Source organism: Salmo salar, chromosome 20, assembly GCF_965601325.2.
Source record: "Salmo salar chromosome 20, fSalSal1, whole genome shotgun sequence".
NCBI classification, from domain to species: domain Eukaryota; kingdom Metazoa; phylum Chordata; class Actinopteri; order Salmoniformes; family Salmonidae; genus Salmo; species Salmo salar.
In genome coordinates this window covers 25,057,269-25,076,325 of record NC_138310.1, presented here as the reverse complement: position 1 = coordinate 25,076,325, position 19,057 = coordinate 25,057,269, and the positions used below count along the sequence as shown (strand labels likewise).

The window sequence follows — 19,057 nt, the reverse complement described above, 5'->3', positions numbered from 1 at the left end:
ATACAATACTGTATGATACAGTAGAAACGACAACATGGTATACAGAAAATAACACATTTTGATTGGAACGCACACATACCCCAAGTTATTTATAAGGAAAACAACAATGCGGGCGCCAATCAAAAGAAATTCCAGTTCGTGCAAGACTGCACAAATGTCTGAATACTTGATATGTGGGAAAAATGGGGAAGGGCTCTCCTCGAAGAGGGAAGTCTGGCTCAGTAAAGTCTCAAACATAAGTTGTTCACATCATTGAAATTGACTACTTCTGTGAATTAATGAAGCAGAACACACCTCAATTCAAACTCGTGTTAGAAAAGAACTAGAAATTTGACAAGTTGAAACAGCCTATAGATAATTAGCAGGCAGCGCGGGTTAACTGTCCTGTTGCGTAACAATCACATTTTGAAACGGTGAGTGCATTCTGACATCACGTGTCTAAAACAACTCACGCTGGGGTGACCGTTAGGGATATATAGAACTCGCGTGTGAAAAGGTTAAACCCACAGTGAGCTACTAGAACTACTTTAGGTCAGTGGTCTGAGTCTGTTAGCCTCGTTCACCTCCTGACATACACACACCTTTCCTCACGTGATGTGGAGCTAACGAGGTCTGATAAATCTAAATCTGCACCTCTTTATCCAGCTTTGTGTGTAGTGCGGATTCACCTGGATTAGACCTGCTGCCTCTGTCTGCCTGCATGCCAGCCAGGGAAAGTGGAGACTGACTTGATGTAGGATAACATGGCTCTTATTTCTGAAAGTTTCAGTCAGATAACCGCAACGCCATTTTGTATCCAGTGTAATCCATGTCCACTTGGCAGCTAGCATTAGTGAGAGTGAAAGCATTGCCGCAACTGTCTGTTAAAGACACTTTGAAAATGTATTGTGTGATATACACATGATGAGCTCAAGCACAGAAGTCTTATGATTGGAATTGGCTGAATGGGCTGTACTCAGCTGGGTTTGACTGGAGCTCTGTGTGTTCTCTGACAGGGTAACTCTTGCCTTCACCGGGGTGGGTCTTCTTGTCGTTCTCACATCCATCATCGGGTTTCTTCCAAATGGGAGGTAAGGATTTCTCATCATTGTAACACGTTCCTTCTATATGAGTAGTAACATAGTAATTACGGTAGTAGCAACACCAATGTTGTTAGGTACCAAGCTGTTTTCTGTGTTCTTCCTGAAGGATGAAGAACTTCCTCAGTGAGCAGGTGCATCTGATGTGTTACCGTATCTGTGTCAGAGCGCTCACTGCCATCATCACCTACCACGACAGGTAAGCAGCAACACCACTAGACATACACATAGAAAGCATGTTGATGCCATTATGAGAATGGCATGCACCATATACCACTGTTGACAGATTAACACTGCTGGACTGTATACTAGAGCAGGCATCAATTGATCAGTTTAAATTCTAGAGCAGTTAAGTAGTGTAAATGGTGGTTATGTAATAATAAAAGTAGTAATAAATACACAATGAGTAACAGCTAAATACACAGGGTACCAGTATCAAGTTGATGTGCAGGGGTATGAAGTAATTTAGGTAGATGTACATATAACTAGTAATAAAGTGACAGATAATAAACCGACGCAGCAGCGTATGTGATAGTAATGCACCAATATGACATTTTTGGCTGATACCGATATCCAACATTTTCCTTGCCAAAAAAAAGCCAATACCGATAATCGATATTAAACATTTTAGCGGCCTTTTAAGCATTCTAGTACAGTCAAATAGTTAACACACACATGGACGCAGCGGTCTAAGGCACTGCATCTCAGTGCAAGAGGCGTAACAATAGTCCCTGGTTTGAGTCCAGGCTGTATCACGTCCGGACGTGATTGGGAGTCCTATAGGGCGGCGCACAATTGGTCCAGCATTGTCCGGGCCGTCATTGTAAATAAGAACTGGCTTGCCTAGTTAAATAAAGGTTACACACACACCACACTGACCAAAAAGTTATTTTGTTGGCATTTACGTATGTCCTCATTACCAGTAAAACATAATCAAAACCTATTTCTTTCATTTACTTGCTGTGCTGTTCCATTCAGTCATTTCATTCTCAACCAGGATTTCTATGGAATGCCGTTTAGGGTCTTTGCCTGTCAAAAAAGATACGTGTCAAATAACACTTCCACTATTGTGCCTAATCCTTATTGTGGCTAGCTTCACAACACATGGTCCAGTCAAGCCTCACTAGCTGGCTGCTTATAACGTTAGCATTGGGCAACAGGGTTAAGTAGCTGGCTAGCTATTTATTGTTATGAACTGAAGATCAATTTCAATAGGCGAACAACAGGTGGCAACCTAGCTAATACTTACTCACAAGGATTCCTAAATCATTGCTAAGAATAATGAAAATGACTGCAGTTTCTACTGGTCATTGTTATCAGGCTGGTTGTATTGGTGCTAGCTAGGTACCCCAGAAGTTGCGGTTGAACAAATGATGCTTTATTACCAACGCGGTATTGTAAACACATCGTTCGTGACCGGTGTTTGCAGACTTTTTCTGTACAGCTTTGACAGTGTTACTGTATCTTTTTTGACATGCAAAGACCCAAACGGCGTTCCATAGTATGCATGTCGTGAAGCTAATAGCAGTGACGCTATTACTGTGTAACTCCGGTAGGGCAACATTTGAAAAATAGTGCACTTGGTAGTGTGTACCGGTGCTCGACCAGTCGGCGAAAGCCAACATCACCCACAATAGAGAACAGTTGATTGTCAAGGGCAATGAATTCCATTATCTTGGCGTTAATGGAGTTCGCCTTTGAGTTGTCTCGCTGAAATGTTCTTACTCTTTCAAATGACTGCTCGACTTGTTGACTGCTCGATCCACACAGCAGACATTGTGTGGGCTAGGTTAGGAATGCTGTGTTGCCCGTGTTGTGCAAAATTTTACGTGGCATCTATGACTTGGGTGGCTGGAGTCTTTGACAATTTTTAGGGCCTTCCTCTGACACTGCCTGATATAGAGGTCCTGGATGGCAGGGAGCTCGGCGCTAGTGATTTACTGGGCTGTATGCACTACACTCTGTAGCGAGGTCGGATGCCAAGCAGTTGCCATACCAAGCGGTGATGCAGCCAGTCGAGGTGCTCTCAATGGTGCAGCTGTAGAACTTTGAGGATCTAAGGGCCCATGCCAAATCTTTTCAGCCTCCTGAGGAGGAAGAGGCATTGTTGTGCCCTCTTCATGACTATGTTGGTGTGTGTATGGATCATGATAGATCCTGAGTGATGTGGGCACCGAGGAACTTGAAGCTCTCGACTCGCTCCGCTATAACCCCTGTCAATGTGAATGGGTGCATGCTCGGCCCTCCATTTCCTGTAGTCCACGATCAGCTCCTTTGTCTTGCTGACGTTGAGGGAGAGGTCATTGTTCTGGCAGCACACTGCCAGATCTCTGATCTCCTCCCTATAGGCTCTCATTGTCGTCGGTGATCAGGCCTGTGTTGTCGGCAAATTTAATGACGGTGTTGGATTTGTGTGCGGCCACACAATCGTGGGTGAACGGAGTACAGAATGGGACTAGGCACGTACCCCTGAGGTCCAGCGTGGCAGACTTGTTGTTGCCTACTCTCACCACCTCGGGGCGGCATGTCAGGAAGTCCAGGATCCAGTTGTGGAGGGAGGTGTTTAGTCCCAGGGTCCTTAGCTTAGTGCCCTCCAAGCTCATCACTATGCTGAGCTGTAGTCAAAGAATGGCATTCTCACATAGGTGGCAAAGAGCAGTATGGAGTGCAATAGAGTGTCATCTGTGGATCTGTTGGGTTGGTATTGGAATGGGTTCAGGGTGGCTAGGATGATGGTGTTGATGTGAGCCATGACCAGCCTTTCAAAGCATTTCATGGCTACAGATGTGCGTGCTCCAGGGCAATAGTCATTTAGACAGGTTACCTTGGTGTTCTTTGGCACAGGGACTATGGTTGTCTGCTTGGGACATGTTGGTATTAGACTAGGTCAGAGAGCAGTAGAAAATGTCAGTGAAGACACTTGCCAGCTGGTCAGCGCATGCTCTGAGTAGGTGTCCTGGTAATCCGTCTGGCCTTGCAGCCTTGTGAATTATACCTGTTTAAAGGTCTTACTCACATCCGCTACGGCAAGCGTGATCACACAGTCATCCGGAACAGCTGGTGTTCTCATGCATGGTTCAGTGTTGCTTTCCGCGAAGCGCGCAGAGAAGGCATTTAGCTCTTCTGGTAGGCTCGAGTCACTGGGCAGCTCGCGGCTGTGTTTCCCTTTGTAATCCGTGATAGTTTGCATGTCCTGCCACATCCGACGAGAGTCAGAGCCGGATTAGTAGGATTTGATCATAGTCCTGTATTGATGCTTTGCCTGTTTGGTGACTCCAACAAGGCCATCACATTTAATCTAGGTCTGGGGTAGACTACCCTGAGAGGAACCCAGCACAAACTCTTGCCACGGACTTTACCAGGCTAGGTGTCACTAAAGGCACTAGCGGCAGAGAAACATCAGCAAATCCATCATTGTTCAGGCATTAAAAACCCCTAGAGTCGATGTTCGCACCCGGCAGAAATCTGTTTAGCATAATTAAATAAATCCCCATGAAAATCTGTCGCACTTCCGCATCTGCTGTGAAATGTGACAGAGGGCAGTGTTTGTCAGACCATGAGACATCCCGAAAATCGGTCTTCTCACAAAATTGTCTGGAGCGTCCGAACAGTTTGGCCTATAAACTATTATGACCCCTCTATGGAAAGACTCACGAACAGTCTGAAAAAATAATGGAAGTACAGTGCATTCAAAAAGCATTCAGACCCCTTAACTTTTTCCACATTTTGTTACAGCCTTATTCTGAAATTGATTGATGTGGGGTGATAATTATTTCATCTACACACAATACCTCATAATGACAAAACAAGAACAGGTTGACATTTTTGCTAATTTATATAAAAAAACTAAGTATTCAGACCTTTTACTTAGTACTTTGTTGAAGCACCTTTGGCAGCGATTACAGCCTGCAAGCTTGACACACCTGTATTTGGGTAGTTTCTCCCATTCTTCTCTGCAGATCCTCTCAAGCTATCAGGTTGGATGGAGAGCTTTGCTGCACAGCTATTTTCAGGTCTCTCCAGAGATGTTTCATTGGGTTCAAGTCCGGGCTCTGGCTGGGCCACTCGAGGACATTCAGAGACTTGTCTCGAAGCCACTCCTGCTTTGTCTTGGCTGTGTGCTTTGGGTCATTGTTCTGTTGGAAGGTGAACCTTCACCCCAGTCTGAGAACCTGCTCCATAGCGCTCAGGACTCCATTAAGGATCTCTCTGCGCCGTTCATCTTTCCCAGTTCCTGCCGCTGAAAAACATCCCCACAGCATGATACGCGTCACCGTAGGGATGGTGCCGGGTTTCCTCCAGACGTGACACCTGGCATTCAGTTCAGAGTTAAATCTTGGTTTCATCAGACCAGAAAATCTTGTTTAGGTTCCTTTTGGTAAACTCCAAGTGGGCTGTCATGTGCCTTTTACTGAGGAGTGCATTCTGTCTGGCCACTCTACCATAAAGGCCTGATTTGATGAAGTGCTGCAGAGATGGTTGTCCTTTTAGAAGGTTCTCCCATCTCCACCAAGGGACTCCAATCAAGTTGTAGAAATATCTCAAGAATGATCAATGGAAACAGGATGCGCCTGAGCTCAATTTTGAATCCTAGCAAAGGGACTAATATTTAACCTTTTGAGGACCCCTTCGAGATAGGATCCCGTTAACAGGATTGATTTTGACAACAGCCAGTGGAAAATCAGAGCGCCAAATTCAAAACAGCTAAAATCTCATAATTCCATTTCCTCAAAAAATCAACTATTTTACACCATTTTAAAGATAAGACTCTCGTTAATCCAGCCACATTGTCCGATTTCAAAAAGGCTTTACGGAGAAAGCATACAATTAGATTATGTTAGGACATAAACGCCACAAGAAAAACCACACAGCCATTTTCCAAGCAACTAGATGCATCACAAAAACCAAAAGTACAGCTAAAATATTCACTAACCTTTGATCTTCATCAGATGGCACTCATATGACTTCATGTTACACAATACATGTATGTTTTTCTCGATAAAGTTCATATTTATATCCAAAAACTCAATTTTACATTGGCGCGTAATGTTCAGAAATCTTTTCCCTCCAAACCTTCCGGTGAATGAGCAATGAGCACACATATTACAGAAATACTCATCATAAACTTTGATCAATATACAAGTGTTATGCACAGAATTATAGATAGACTTCTCCTAAATGCTACCGCTTTGTCAGATTTAAAAAAAGGTTCACTGCGAAAGCACAATTTGCAATAATCTGAGTACAGCCCAGAAGATACCAACAACTAGCAAACAAAAACCCGCCATCTTGGAATCAATAAAACTAAGAAATGACATTATAAATATTCACTTACCTTTGATTATCTTCATCAGAAGGCACTCCCAGGAACCCCAGCTCCACAATAAATGTTCGATAAAGTTCATATTTATGTCCAAATACATCCATTTTGTTCACGCGTTAGGTTCACTATCCAAATCCATAACGCGCGTGCTTACTTAGTCCAGACGAAAAGTCAGTTATACTACAGTTTGTAGAAACATGTCAAACGATGTATAGAACCAATCTTTAGGTTGTTTTAACATATATCTTCAATAAAATTCCAATCGGACCTATCCGTTCTCTTTAGGAGTGAATATGAACTCGGCTCGCTCCCAAGTCCTTGCGAGTGACTGTACCCATGTCTTATAATGGGACACCTACTTCCTTGGGCTGTTAGTCCCTTCAAATTCACCATAGAATCCTCAAACAAGGTTCTAAAGACTGTCGACATCTAGTGTAAGCCTTAGGAAGTGCAACATGACCCCGTAAAGACTACAAATTCAATAGACAATGGTTTGAAAAACTACAATCCTCAGATTTCTCACTTCCTGGTTGGATTGTTCTCAGGTTTTTGCCTGCCATATGAGTTCTGTTATACTCACAGACATCATTCAAACAGTTTTAGAAACTTCAGATTGTTTTCTATCCAAATATACTAATAGTATGCATATCTTAGTTTCTGGGCCCGAGAAGCAGGCTGTTTTAATTTGGGTACGTTTTTCATCCGGCTGTGAAAATACTGCCCCCTATCCTGAAGAGGTTTTAAGTAAATTATGTATTTCTGTTATTTTTATAAAATTTGCCAAATTCTAAACCTGTTTTTGTTTCGTCATTATGGGGTATTGTTTGTAGATTTAAATTTTAGAATAAGGCTATAACTTAACAATGTGGACATACTTTCCGAATATGGAGACTGTTTAGTGCCAAAATACATGTGAAAATATATATTTTTTCTAAATATCTTTCAGATATAGGACAGACACTTCAGAACAGACTTCTTTTTTAAATATACTTTCAAGGGGTCTTCAAAAACAAATAGCTGAATGATCCTTGGTATGACCTGCTTAAAACAATAACATATAATTTAGTAGAACCCCCCCCCAGTTTAGACAAGGCTTAGACGCTTATGGGTTTAACACCCACAGGGTTATAGCCTGTGCTCTGGGGGAACTGCTTGTCAAGAGACCCATGGTGAGACCTACTGTTCAGGCTGGCTGGCACAGCTCAGCAGGAAGTAGTACAGGAAGTTAATCAGATTATTTATATTTCCCTGACTTTACACTACCCCAGTCAGTTTATGCTACAGTTTGTGTTTGATTAGGCTAAATTTGAAAAGCACAAAGTGGACATTCCCTTTGACATGATGCAGGCAGTTTGCCGACAGTTCAAATGTCCTCTGATTTGATTTTATTGACACTCAGTTTCTGTGGTGTGAGGCAATGCCAGACAGTGCCCAAAGCCTTGGCTTTATGTGTTGATTTTAATACATGCTGGAGAGCAACACTCTACAAAACCACTAGTCACATTTATTTGACAAAGCACTTACTAGCCAAATGCTGATTCACATGAGTCATGTTAAAGAAGAAAATAAGGGGAAAAGTTGCAAAAGAAAATGAGGGGAAATGTTGCAAAAGAGACGTCTCAATCAGATTAAGAAATAGTCCTCATCACCAACTCTAGGTCAGAGAGGGAACTTGTCATATGAACGTGTCAATATAGCCTTCGTTTTGCAGTAACAACATTTTTTTTTACATGAGCTGCCATAGTCAGGGACTGTATTTAAACCGTAGGCCTACTCATTCAAATAAATAATTATTTCCAAGACCAGGAGGGTTAGGTTCGTCTTTGTCCATGAAATTGGCCCTAGTGCAAATGTTTTCAGACATATCCATCGGTATGAAAATAACTGCTCATAAACATGTTTCTAATAGGCCAAACTGTCTAAGAATGTGGTGTATTCAGTGTGGGTTATGTGCCCTGAGGGAATTTACATATAGCGCTGGGCCTGTTACAGCATGTTCCTCTGCCTAGTCTGGGGCCAAAAATACTGAAGTGGTGTAAGAGGGGCTCTGTTTTGGTAACAATACAACATGATCAGCAACATTTATCTCCTGAATGTAGCCTCCTACTCAAGTCCAACATGCTCAGGGGGTCAGGCTTTGAATGCCAACATCATTTGTCTCCTCTCACATTCATGTTAATTAGGGAGTGGTGAGGGAGAGGGAGCCTGGCTTCTCCCTCAAACCCATTTTCCATCATCCACTGGTTTCTTAGGTTCTAGTTTACACTGGAATGGTCATTTCCTGATAATGACTTGTTTCCTGATACTCATCCTGCCCTCTCTATCTATCCTCCCAGTGAAAACAAGCCCAAGAATGGAGGGATCTGTGTGGCCAACCACACCTCACCCATCGATGTCATCATCTTGGCCAGTGATGGCTGCTATGCAATGGTAAGGCCCATGATGAACAGCACGGCAGTCAGACACAATGCTACCTACCACAGCACTGAATGACTGCTGTCAATCATTGAGTTGGTGTCAAATTTAGAAAGTTACTGGTGTGCTACTCACTACCATAACAAAAATATTTTAGAAGCAAGCACTCAAATTTTCTTACTGAGAATTTACCAAAAAATTTAGAATTAAAATTGTATTTTAGAGAGGCAGGTGTGAGATTGTTGACCTATATCATCAGATGTTTGTTAAACCACACCTGTGTGTGTGTGTGTGTGTGTGTCTGTTCCAGGTTGGGCAAATCCATGGTGGTTTGATGGGCGTAATCCAGAAGTCTATGGTGAAAGCCTGTCCACACATTTGGTTTGAACGCTCTGAAGTCAAAGACCGACATCTAGTGGCCAAAAGGTAGTAATGCACATCTGCACTTTTGGGTTGGAAGTCAGTCCGCTCGAGTCTGGTAGGTACCAAACTCAGTCCTCCTGACTAGAGTTTCGGAAGCTTTTTGTCAGCACGATGTGTCAATAATAAAGGGGGCTGTGCATTTACTGGTTGGTTCAGTCTTCCCACTCAAAAAAAAGTATCCCCTTGTTAAAAAAGAGTTTGAGAGAACCAATCAAAGCTCGCTCTATTTCTAAGCAAATATATACGCACAAAAAAGAATCCTGTGCAGACCTGTGGGGCACAGCGCTCCCTCGCTGTGTACCACGTTAGTCATGTCAGCCAGGCTAACTCAGCTGTACCTTAGCAAAGACCTAAAGAATTTATACTGAACAAAAATAAACGCAACATGTAAAGTGTTAGTTTCATGAGCTGAAATAAAAGATCCCAGAAATGTTCAAAATGTATAAACTTATTTCTCTCATATTTTGCGCACAAATTCATTTACATCCCTGTTAGTGAGCATTTCTCCTTTGCCAAGATAATCCATCCACCTGACAGGTGTGGCATATCAAGAATCTGATTAAACAGCATGATCATTGCACAGGTAGGTGCCCCTTGTGCTGGGGACAATAAAAGGCTACTCTAAAATGTTCAGTTTTGCCATACAACACAATGCCACAGATGTCTCAAGTTTTAAGAGAGCATGCGATTGGCATGCTGACTGCAGGAATGTCCACCAGAGCTGTTGCCAAAGAATTGAATGTTTATTTCTCTACCATAAGCCACCTCAAATGTCATTTTAGAGAATTTGGCAGTACGTCCAACCGGCCTCACAACCACAGATCACATATAACCACACCAGGCCAGGAACTCCACATCTAGCGTCTTCCCCAGCGGATTCGTCTGAGACCAGCCACCCGGACTGAGTATTTGTCTGTAATAAAACCCTTTTGTGGGGAAAAACTCATTCCGATTGGCTGGGCCTGGCTTCCCAAGTGGGTGGGCCTATGTACTCCCAGGCCCACCAATGGCTGCGTTCTTTCCCAGTCATGTGAAATCTTTAGATTTAGGGCCTAATGAATTTATTTAAATTGACTGATTTCCTTATATGAACTGTAACTCAGTTGCATGTTGTGTTTTTTTTTGTTACGTATAAATGGATAATTGACAAATCCATTGACGGTTTACTGTGACCATGTTTTGATTTAACGACTATTTTGGGTTTAGTGTTTGTGTATTGGTAAAGACTAGTCAAGCTGTATTTAATCAATATACTGTACACTAGAGCTGGGACGATAAATCAAAAATTTGACACCAACCAAACTGACCACTCATCGAAGACATTTTATTGATAACGATAAGTAGCCTATAGTAGAGAAATGTGAAGTTTGAAATAAGTCTTTAATTTGGGCAATTGCTAAGTACAACATTCAGCGTAGTAGTAGTAGCAAGTATACAAAAGTAACTAGTGCACATTATTGTTAGACTTATTGTTCTATTTATTTATCATGAGAATTCAGTTAATTTATCGGGATATAGATTTGTCCATATAGCCCAGTTCTACTGTACACTTACAACTCCTCTTGTGTTTCAGATTGAGTGATCATGTAGAAGATACAACTAAACTTCCTATTCTCATTTTCCCCGAAGGTGAGTATTTTTTTTTTCTTTCCCTTAGTTACTGCTTTGAACATAAGTTACACTAGTGTTGATTACTGCATTTCTACTGTGGAAATGTGACTATAAGTTAGCTTTAATATAATTTCCTATCCCCATTTGTAAACACTGACTTTTCCCCATAGGCACCTGCATCAACAACACTTCAGTAATGATGTTTAAAAAAGGCAGCTTTGAGATTGGCTCCACAGTCTACCCTGTGGCCATCAAGGTGAGTGTGTCGCGAGCACTTGCGTGTGATGTTTTTACCGGTCTCCCAGTATTAATCAGATGTCCCTGTCTCTCCGGTCCCAACAGTACGACCCCCGCTTTGGAGATGCCTTCTGGAACAGCAGCCAGTTTGGGATGGTCAACTACCTGCTGAGGATGATGAGCAGCTGGGCCATTGTGTGCAGTGTGTGGTACCTGCCACCCATGACCAAAGAGGTTAGTCTGGGCAAAACCTGTTTTCTTTTTAAAATCCATCTCCTTGAAAATATTGCTAAAAGGCTTGAGGATTGCTTTGACATTGATTCAAGACCCTAAGCTCAGTGGTGTTTTTGACTGGCCATTGTGGGTTGTTTAATGATGGCAGGAACATGTTATTTGATTAGCACACTCTAGCCCCAGTAACATTAATACTGTAAAGCACGCCCCATTCAAAAAAATGTAGATATAGCCCTTGGTTCACTCCAGACTTGACTGCCCTTGACCAGCACAAAAACATCCTGTGGTGTACTGCATTAGCATCGAATAGCCCCCGCGATATGCAACTTTTCATCGAAGTTAGGAACCAATATACACAGGCAGTTAGGAAAGCAAAGACTAGCTTTTTCAAACAGAAATATGCATCCTGTAGCACAAACTCCAAAATGTTCTGGGACACTGTAAAGTCCATGGAGAATAAGAGCACCTCCTCCCAGCTGCCCACTGCACTGAGGCTAGGAAACACTGTCACCACCGATAAATCCGCCATATTTGAGAATTTCAATAAACGTTTTTCTACGGCTGGCCATGCTTTCCACCTGGCTACCCCTACCCCGGTCAGCAGCCCTGCGCCCCCCACAGCAACTTGCCCAAGCCTCCCCCATTTCTCCTTCACCCAAATCCAGGTAGCTGACGTTCTGAAAGAACTACAAAATCTGGACCCCTACAAATCATCTGGGCTAGACAATCTGGACCCTCTCTTTCTAAAATTATCTGCCGAAATTGTTGCAACCCCTATTACTAGCCTGTTCAACCTCTCTTTCGTATCGTCTGAGATCCCCAAAGATTGGAAAGCTGCCACGGTCATCCCCCTCTTCAAAGGGGGAGACACTCTAGACCCAAACTGCTACAGACCTATATCTATCCTACCCTATCCTAAGGTCTTCGAAAGCCAAGTTAACCTCTCTTGGGTATGGGGCAGTATTTTCACCTCCGGATGAAAAGCTTGCCCAAAGTAAACTGCCTGTTACTCAGGCCCAGAAGCATATAATTGGTAGATTTGGATAGAAAATACTCTAAAGTTTCCAAAACTGTAAAAATTATGTCTGTGAGTATAACAGAAAACCTGAGAAAAATCCATCCAGGAAGTGGAATTATTTTCATGTGGCTGTTTTTCAACTCAATGCCTACAGAGAATCCAATGGGGTAGGAATCAGATTGCAGTTCCTATGGCTTCCGCTAGATGTCAACAGTCTTTAGACATGGTTTCAGGCTTTTATTTTGAAAAACGACGAGTAAACAGCCATTTTGGTCAGAGGACAGGAACTTTGCAGACCTGAGCGCGCCGTTTGTTATTTTTCCTTTCTATTGAAAACGGTTCCTTTCTATTGTCCGGTTGAAATATTACTGATTTATAAAGACAAACAACCTGAGGGTTAATTATAAACATCGTTTGACATGTTTCGGCAAACTTTACCGGTATTTTAGTATGTATTCGTCTGCCTGCTGTGACCACCTTGGAGCCATTGGATTAATGAACAAAACGCGCCAACAAAATAGTTTTTGGGACATAAAGAGGGACTTTATTGAACAAAACGAACATTTACTGTGTAACTGGGAGTCTTGTGAGTGCAACCATATGAAGATCATCAAAGGTAAGTGATTAATTTTATCACTATTTCTGACTTTTGTGACTCCTCTACCTGGCTGGAAAATGCTTGTATGCTTTTGTGTGCTGGGCGCTGTCCTCAGATAATCTCATGGTATGCTTTCGCCGTAAAGCCTTTTTGAAATCTGAACCAGCGGCTGGATTAACAAGAAGTTAATCTTTAAGCCGATGTATAACACTTGTATGTTTTATGAATTTTTATTATGAGTATTTCTGTTTTTGAATTTGGCGCTCTGCAATTTCACCGGATGTTGGCCAGGTGGGACGCTAGCGTCCCACATACCCTAGAGAGGTTAACCTGTAGGGGGCAGTATTTGCACGGCCGGATAAAAAACGTACCCGATTTAATCTGGTTATTACTACTGCCCAGAAACTAGAATATGCATATAATTATTGGCTTTGGATAGAAAAGACCCAAAAGTTTCTAAAACTGTTTGAATGGTGTCTGTGAGTATAACAGAACTCATATGGCAGGCAAAAACCTGAGAAGATTCCTTACAGGAAGTGGCCTGTCTGACAACTTCTTGGGCTTTTTGACTCTCTTTATTGAAAACTTAGGATCTCTGCTGTAACGTGACACTTCCTACGGCTCCCATAGGCTCTCAGAAGGCGGGAAAAAGCTGAATGATGTCTTTGCAGCCCCTGGCTGAAAAACATTAGCGCCTTTGGTAAGTGGTCTATCAGAGGACAATGAGACTGAGGCGCGTCCACGAGGCGACCCCATGTTTTCTCTCTCTTTGAACGTAAACACGGTTTCCCGGTCGGAATATTATCGCTTTTTTACGAGAAAAATGGCATAAAAATGGATTTTAAACAGCGTTTGACATGCTTCGAAGTACGGTAATGGAATATTTAGATTTTTTTGGTCACGAAACGCGTCGGGCGCGTCACCCTTCTTTACCCTTCGGATAGTGTCTTGAACGCACGAACAAAACAGAGGATATTTGAACATAACTATGGATTATTTTGAACCAAACCAACATTTGTTATTGAAGTAGAAGTCCTGGGAGTGCATTCTGACGAAGAACAGCAAAGGTAATCAAACTTTTCTAATAGTAAATCTGACTTTGGTGAGGGCTAAACTTGGTGGGTGTCTAAATAGCTAGCCCGTGATGGCTGGGCTATCTACTCAGAATATTGCAAAATGTGCTTTCACCGAAAAGCTATTTTAAAATCGGACATAGCGATTGCATAAAGGAGTTCTGTATCTATAATTCTTAAAATAATTGTCATGTTTTTTGTGAACGTTTATCGTGAGTAATTTAGTAAATTCACCGGAAGTTTGCGGTGGGTATGCTAGTTCTGAACGTCACATGCTAATGTAAAAAGCTGGTTTTTGATATAAATATGAACTTGATTGAACAAAACATGCATGTATTGTATAACATAATGTCCTAGGATTGTCATCTGATTAAGATCATCAAAGGTTAGTGCTGCATTTAGCTGTGGTTTGGGTTTATGTGACATTATATGCTACCTTGAAAAATGGGTGTCTGATTATTTCTGGCTGGGTACTCTGCTGACATAATCTAATGTTTTGCTTTCGTTGTAAAGCCTTTTTGAAATCGGACAGTGTGGTTAGATTAACGAGAGTCTTGTCTTTAAAATGGTGTAAAATAGTCATATGTTTGAGAAATTGAAGTAATAGCATTTCTAAGGTATTTGAATAACGCGCCACGGGATTCCACTGGCTGTTGAGTAGGTGGGACGATTTCGTCCCACCTAGCCCAGAGAGGTTAACAAACAGATCATCGACCATTTCGAATCCCACCGTACCTTCTCCGCTATGCAATCTGGTTCCGAGCTGGTCATGGGTGCACCTCAGCCACGCTCAAGGTCCTAAACGATATCATAACCGCCATCGGTAAGAGACAATATTGTGCAGCTGTATTCAGCGACCTGGCCAAGGCTTTCGACTCTGCCAATCACCACATTCTTATCGGCAGACTCAACAGCCTTGGTTTCTCAAATGACTGCCTCGCCTGGTTCACCAATACCTCTCAGACAGAGTTCAGTGTGTCAAATCGGAGGGCCTGTTGTCCGGACCTCTGGCAGTCTATGGGGGTGCCACAGGGTTCAATCCTCGGGCCGACTCTTTTCTCTGTATATATCAATGATGTCGCTCTTGCTGCTGGTGATTCTTTTATCCACCTCTACGCAGACGACTACATTCTGTATACCTCTGGCCCTTCTTTGGACATTGCGTTAACTAACCTCCAGACGAGCTTCAATGCCATACAACTCTCCTTCCGTGGCCTCCAACTGCTCTTAAATGCAAGTAAAACTAAATGCATGCTCTTCAACCGATCGCTGCCCACACCTGCCTGCCCGTCCAGCATCACTACTCTGGACGGTTCTGACTTAGAATATGTGGACAACTACAAATACCTAGATGTCTGGTTAGACTGTAAACTCTCCTTCCAGACACACATTAAGCATCTCCAATCCAAAATTACATCTAGAATCGGCTTCCTATTTTGCAACAAAGCAGCCTTCACTCATGCTGCCAAACATACCCTCGTAAAACTGACCATCCTACCGATCCTTGACTTTGGCGATGTCATTCACAAAATAGCCTCCAACACTCTACTCAGCAAAGTGGATGCAGTCTATCACAGTGCCATCCGTTTTGTCACCAAAGCCCCATATACTACCCACCACTGCGACCTGTATGCTGTCCTTGGCTGGCCCTCGCTTCATATTCGTCGCCAAACCCACTGGCTCCAGGTCATCTATAAGTCTTTGCTAGGTAAAGCCCCGCCTTATCTCAGCTCACTGGTCACCATAGCAGCACCCACCCGTAGCACGCGCTCCAGCAGGTATATTTCACTGTTTACCCCCAAAGCCAATTCCTCCTTCGGCCGCCTTTCCTTCCAGTTCTCTGCTGCCAATGACTGGAACGAATTGCAAAAATCACTGAAGCTGGAGACTCATATCTCCCTCACTAGCTTTAAGCACCAGCTGTCAGAGCAGCTCACAGATCACTGCACCTGTACATAGCTCATCTGTAAATAGCCCATCCAACTACCTCATCCTCATACTGTTATTTATTTTATTTATTTTGCTCCTTTGCACCCCAGTATCGCTACTTGCACACTCATCTTCTGCACATCATCACTCCAGTGTTTAATTACTAAATTGTAATTATTTCGCCACTATGGCCTATGTATTGCCTTACCTCCCTCATCCTACCTCATTTGCACACACTATATAGACTTTTTCTATTGTATTATTGACTGTTTTGTTTATTCCATGTGTAACTGTGTTGTTTGTGTCGCACTGCTTTACTTTATCTTGGCCAGGTCGCAGTTGTAAATGAGAGGCTAGTTGAGAACACGTTATCTGGCTAAATAAAGGTGAAATAAAAAAAACATTTGTGTAGTCAAGCTAACCTCCCTGAAGTTGGCTGTTTTATCTGGTTGATATTAGTGCCATTGCACAATCTATCATTTCAATACACCAGTATGTCATATTGAATGGATGCATATGATGCACACCTTCCTTTGACCTTAGCCTGGCATGATTTACCTAGGTTATGCTCAAGCTACCCAGAGTTTGCATTTGGTGATGCAAATAAATCCTGCTTTGAGTGGTTTTTCAAATCAGCCTTCATCTCATGAACATTTTAAGGTTGATGGCCTCTCAGCTTCCACCCCTGTTTTTAAGGAAATATGATTCAAATCAGTATTTTGAGAGGCTAGTATGGCTGCCTCCTTTAGACGCGCTGGCTTATGCACTTGTTGGTTTGGTTGTCTTTCACAGTACATTAATGCTGCTTGCACAACCAGAGCTTGACAAAGTCATTTGTACCAGGATTGTGGATGAGCAATGTGTGTGACTTGGTATAATGATTTTAGTATTTTGAGCCGGGTGTGGATGTGAACTTGGTCAGACCTCGCTCATGAATAACAGGAAAGGGTCGAGTACTACCACCCACTTCTAAAACAACATGTTCAGAGGCAGGGGTTGGCTAGCTTTTTGGCCCTGGCCATTGACCGACCGACTGTCCCATTTTGATGTAGAAAGCAGAGGGAGGGAAGATTGGGACATTTTTCTTTAAATGTCAGAGTTGAAGGAACTTGGGCTGGGATCCAACTGGTCCTCAGAGGTGTCCTGCCCTTTGAATACATTTTCCACTTGCTGCTTGAAGGGAAACTAGTACTTGGTGCAGACATTTGGAGCAGCCATCTTCTCCAGTCTCTTTGTAACCTGGAGATCATAGTTACACAGAATCAGAACACTCCATATTTAGAGATTCTTCTGTCCTCTTGATGCATGGCCCATGAAGTGCACTGTGCTTGATTTGATATCCCAGTTTGTCAATTTACTTGATACTATACTACAATATGCCAATTTTGCCCGTTAGTGGCTGTAGCCATGGAATAGGATGGGTCCTTCATATATTATGTGCACTGAGACCCTTTCCAGCACATGTCTGAAGCTCGGGTGGCCCAGTCCCCTGTGTGTCAATCTGGTCTTCATCTTTGTCTTCCTTTCTGAACAGGAAGGAGAGGATGCAGTCCATTTTGCCAGTCGGGTCAAAGCAGCTATCGCCAGGCAAGGAGGGCTGGTGGACTTGCTATGGTGAGTAACCCATAGCAAACATCTGTGAACATATGAAGCTTATTTCTGAGCTATTTTTGGTGAAACATGGGTTATAGGCTAATAATATCAGGTCTATGTCATTGTTAAACCCAGCTTAGTTTTGCTCATCTGTATCCCTATGTGAGCATCACAGAGTACTGTGTAATGGATTTGTGAATGTTGCTTTGTAGGGATGGCGGTTTAAAGCGAGGGAAAGTAAAAGATACATTCAAAGAGGAGCAACAAAAGTTATACAGCAAAATGCTAGTGGGAACCCAAGAGGACCGCAGTCGTTCTTGAAGTCAAACGTATGGAGTATGAGATCATCAGAGACCCACTTGTGGACAACAGAATGGACAGTCTTCTGCACCCTTAAGGATTTTTTTTGACCTGGAATACTCCAACCCTCATGTCAGGAATTCTTCACTTGGCTTCCTCGGTCAGTGCCTCAGCTTGGCATATTAAGTTCTTATTGCTGTTACAGCCCATTCTGGGCACTGTCCTCTGTTTCTAATGATTTGACAATGGACTGGCCTCTACTGCACCAGCCTGTCATGATGCTGCGCACTAAGAGTTCTCTCACCATCAGGGAAGATAACACACTGTCTTTTGAGTGACTAATATATTTATGACCTTCATTGAGTTAATGTATATGTTTTGTTCTTATCCTGTCTCTGTTTATTGTTAATAGTATTATGACAGTTATCATAATTGTTCTTTAAGTTACAAGTGATCTGCTAGGGGACGTAGCAGTGCAGCATAGAGAAGTATTGGAGCGCTTGTACTGAAGGGGAAATCTGTGACCATGTTGTTCCCAACAGACTGAGATGGCAAGGTGCCACGTGAATGTTTCTAATACTTTTTTAATTCTTTTTTTCAATGAAAACCTTTTTATTGTATTCATGTGTAAAATATAGGAGTTATGTTAAAGTGGAGCTTGGGTTTTGTTTTTTGTTTCTGTTCTTATCTCCATGGAATGTGGAAGACTGTACACATTATGATGTGGAGAATATACATTCTCAGTGACTGAGGGTTGTTGAAGTGTAGTAGATACTCCACCGTCGTCTCATCTAAACTAGCCTACGTAATCTAAACACTCACTTCTGCCTCCCATCCTAATCGACCATGACGCTTATTTCTGAGCTGTCTGCCACCTCACAATAGCTGTCGTTTAAGCAGCATTGTGTGCTTTTACTTACTTACAGTGGCTTGCAAAAGTATTCACCCCCTTGTCATTTTTCCTATTTTGTTGCCTTACAACCTGGAATTAAAAACAAAATTGGGGGGGTTGTATCATTTCATTTACCCAACCTTCCACTTTGAAGATGCAAAATATTTTTGGTGAAACAAACAAGAAATAAGACAAAAACAGAACTTGAGCATGCATAACTATTCACCCCCACCAAAGTCAATACTTTGTAGAGCCAACTTTTGCAGCAATTACAGCTGCAAGTCTCTTGGGGTATGCATCTATAAGCTTGGCACATCTAGCCACTGGGATTT

The 19,057-nt window shown here is 42.5% G+C and overlaps 1 protein-coding gene across 4 annotated transcripts in view; it reads left to right on the top strand.

Moving 5' to 3' along the window:
* Positions 1 to 18,489, top strand: part of plcf (1-acyl-sn-glycerol-3-phosphate acyltransferase zeta) — a 46,085-nt gene extending 27,596 nt beyond the window's left edge. For 3 of the 4 annotated variants that reach the window (XM_014160041.2, XM_014160042.3, XM_082966050.1), the window contains 9 exons: positions 996 to 1,070; positions 1,189 to 1,278; positions 8,739 to 8,832; positions 9,128 to 9,243; positions 10,814 to 10,869; positions 11,022 to 11,107; positions 11,194 to 11,322; positions 17,475 to 17,554; positions 17,746 to 18,489. In XM_014160041.2, coding sequence (XP_014015516.1) covers positions 996 to 1,070; positions 1,189 to 1,278; positions 8,739 to 8,832; positions 9,128 to 9,243; positions 10,814 to 10,869; positions 11,022 to 11,107; positions 11,194 to 11,322; positions 17,475 to 17,554; positions 17,746 to 17,854 — 835 coding nt within the window. In that variant the 3' untranslated portion in view covers positions 17,855 to 18,489. 4 annotated transcript variants of the gene reach the window in all.
* The last annotated feature ends 568 nt before the right edge of the window (positions 18,490 to 19,057 follow it).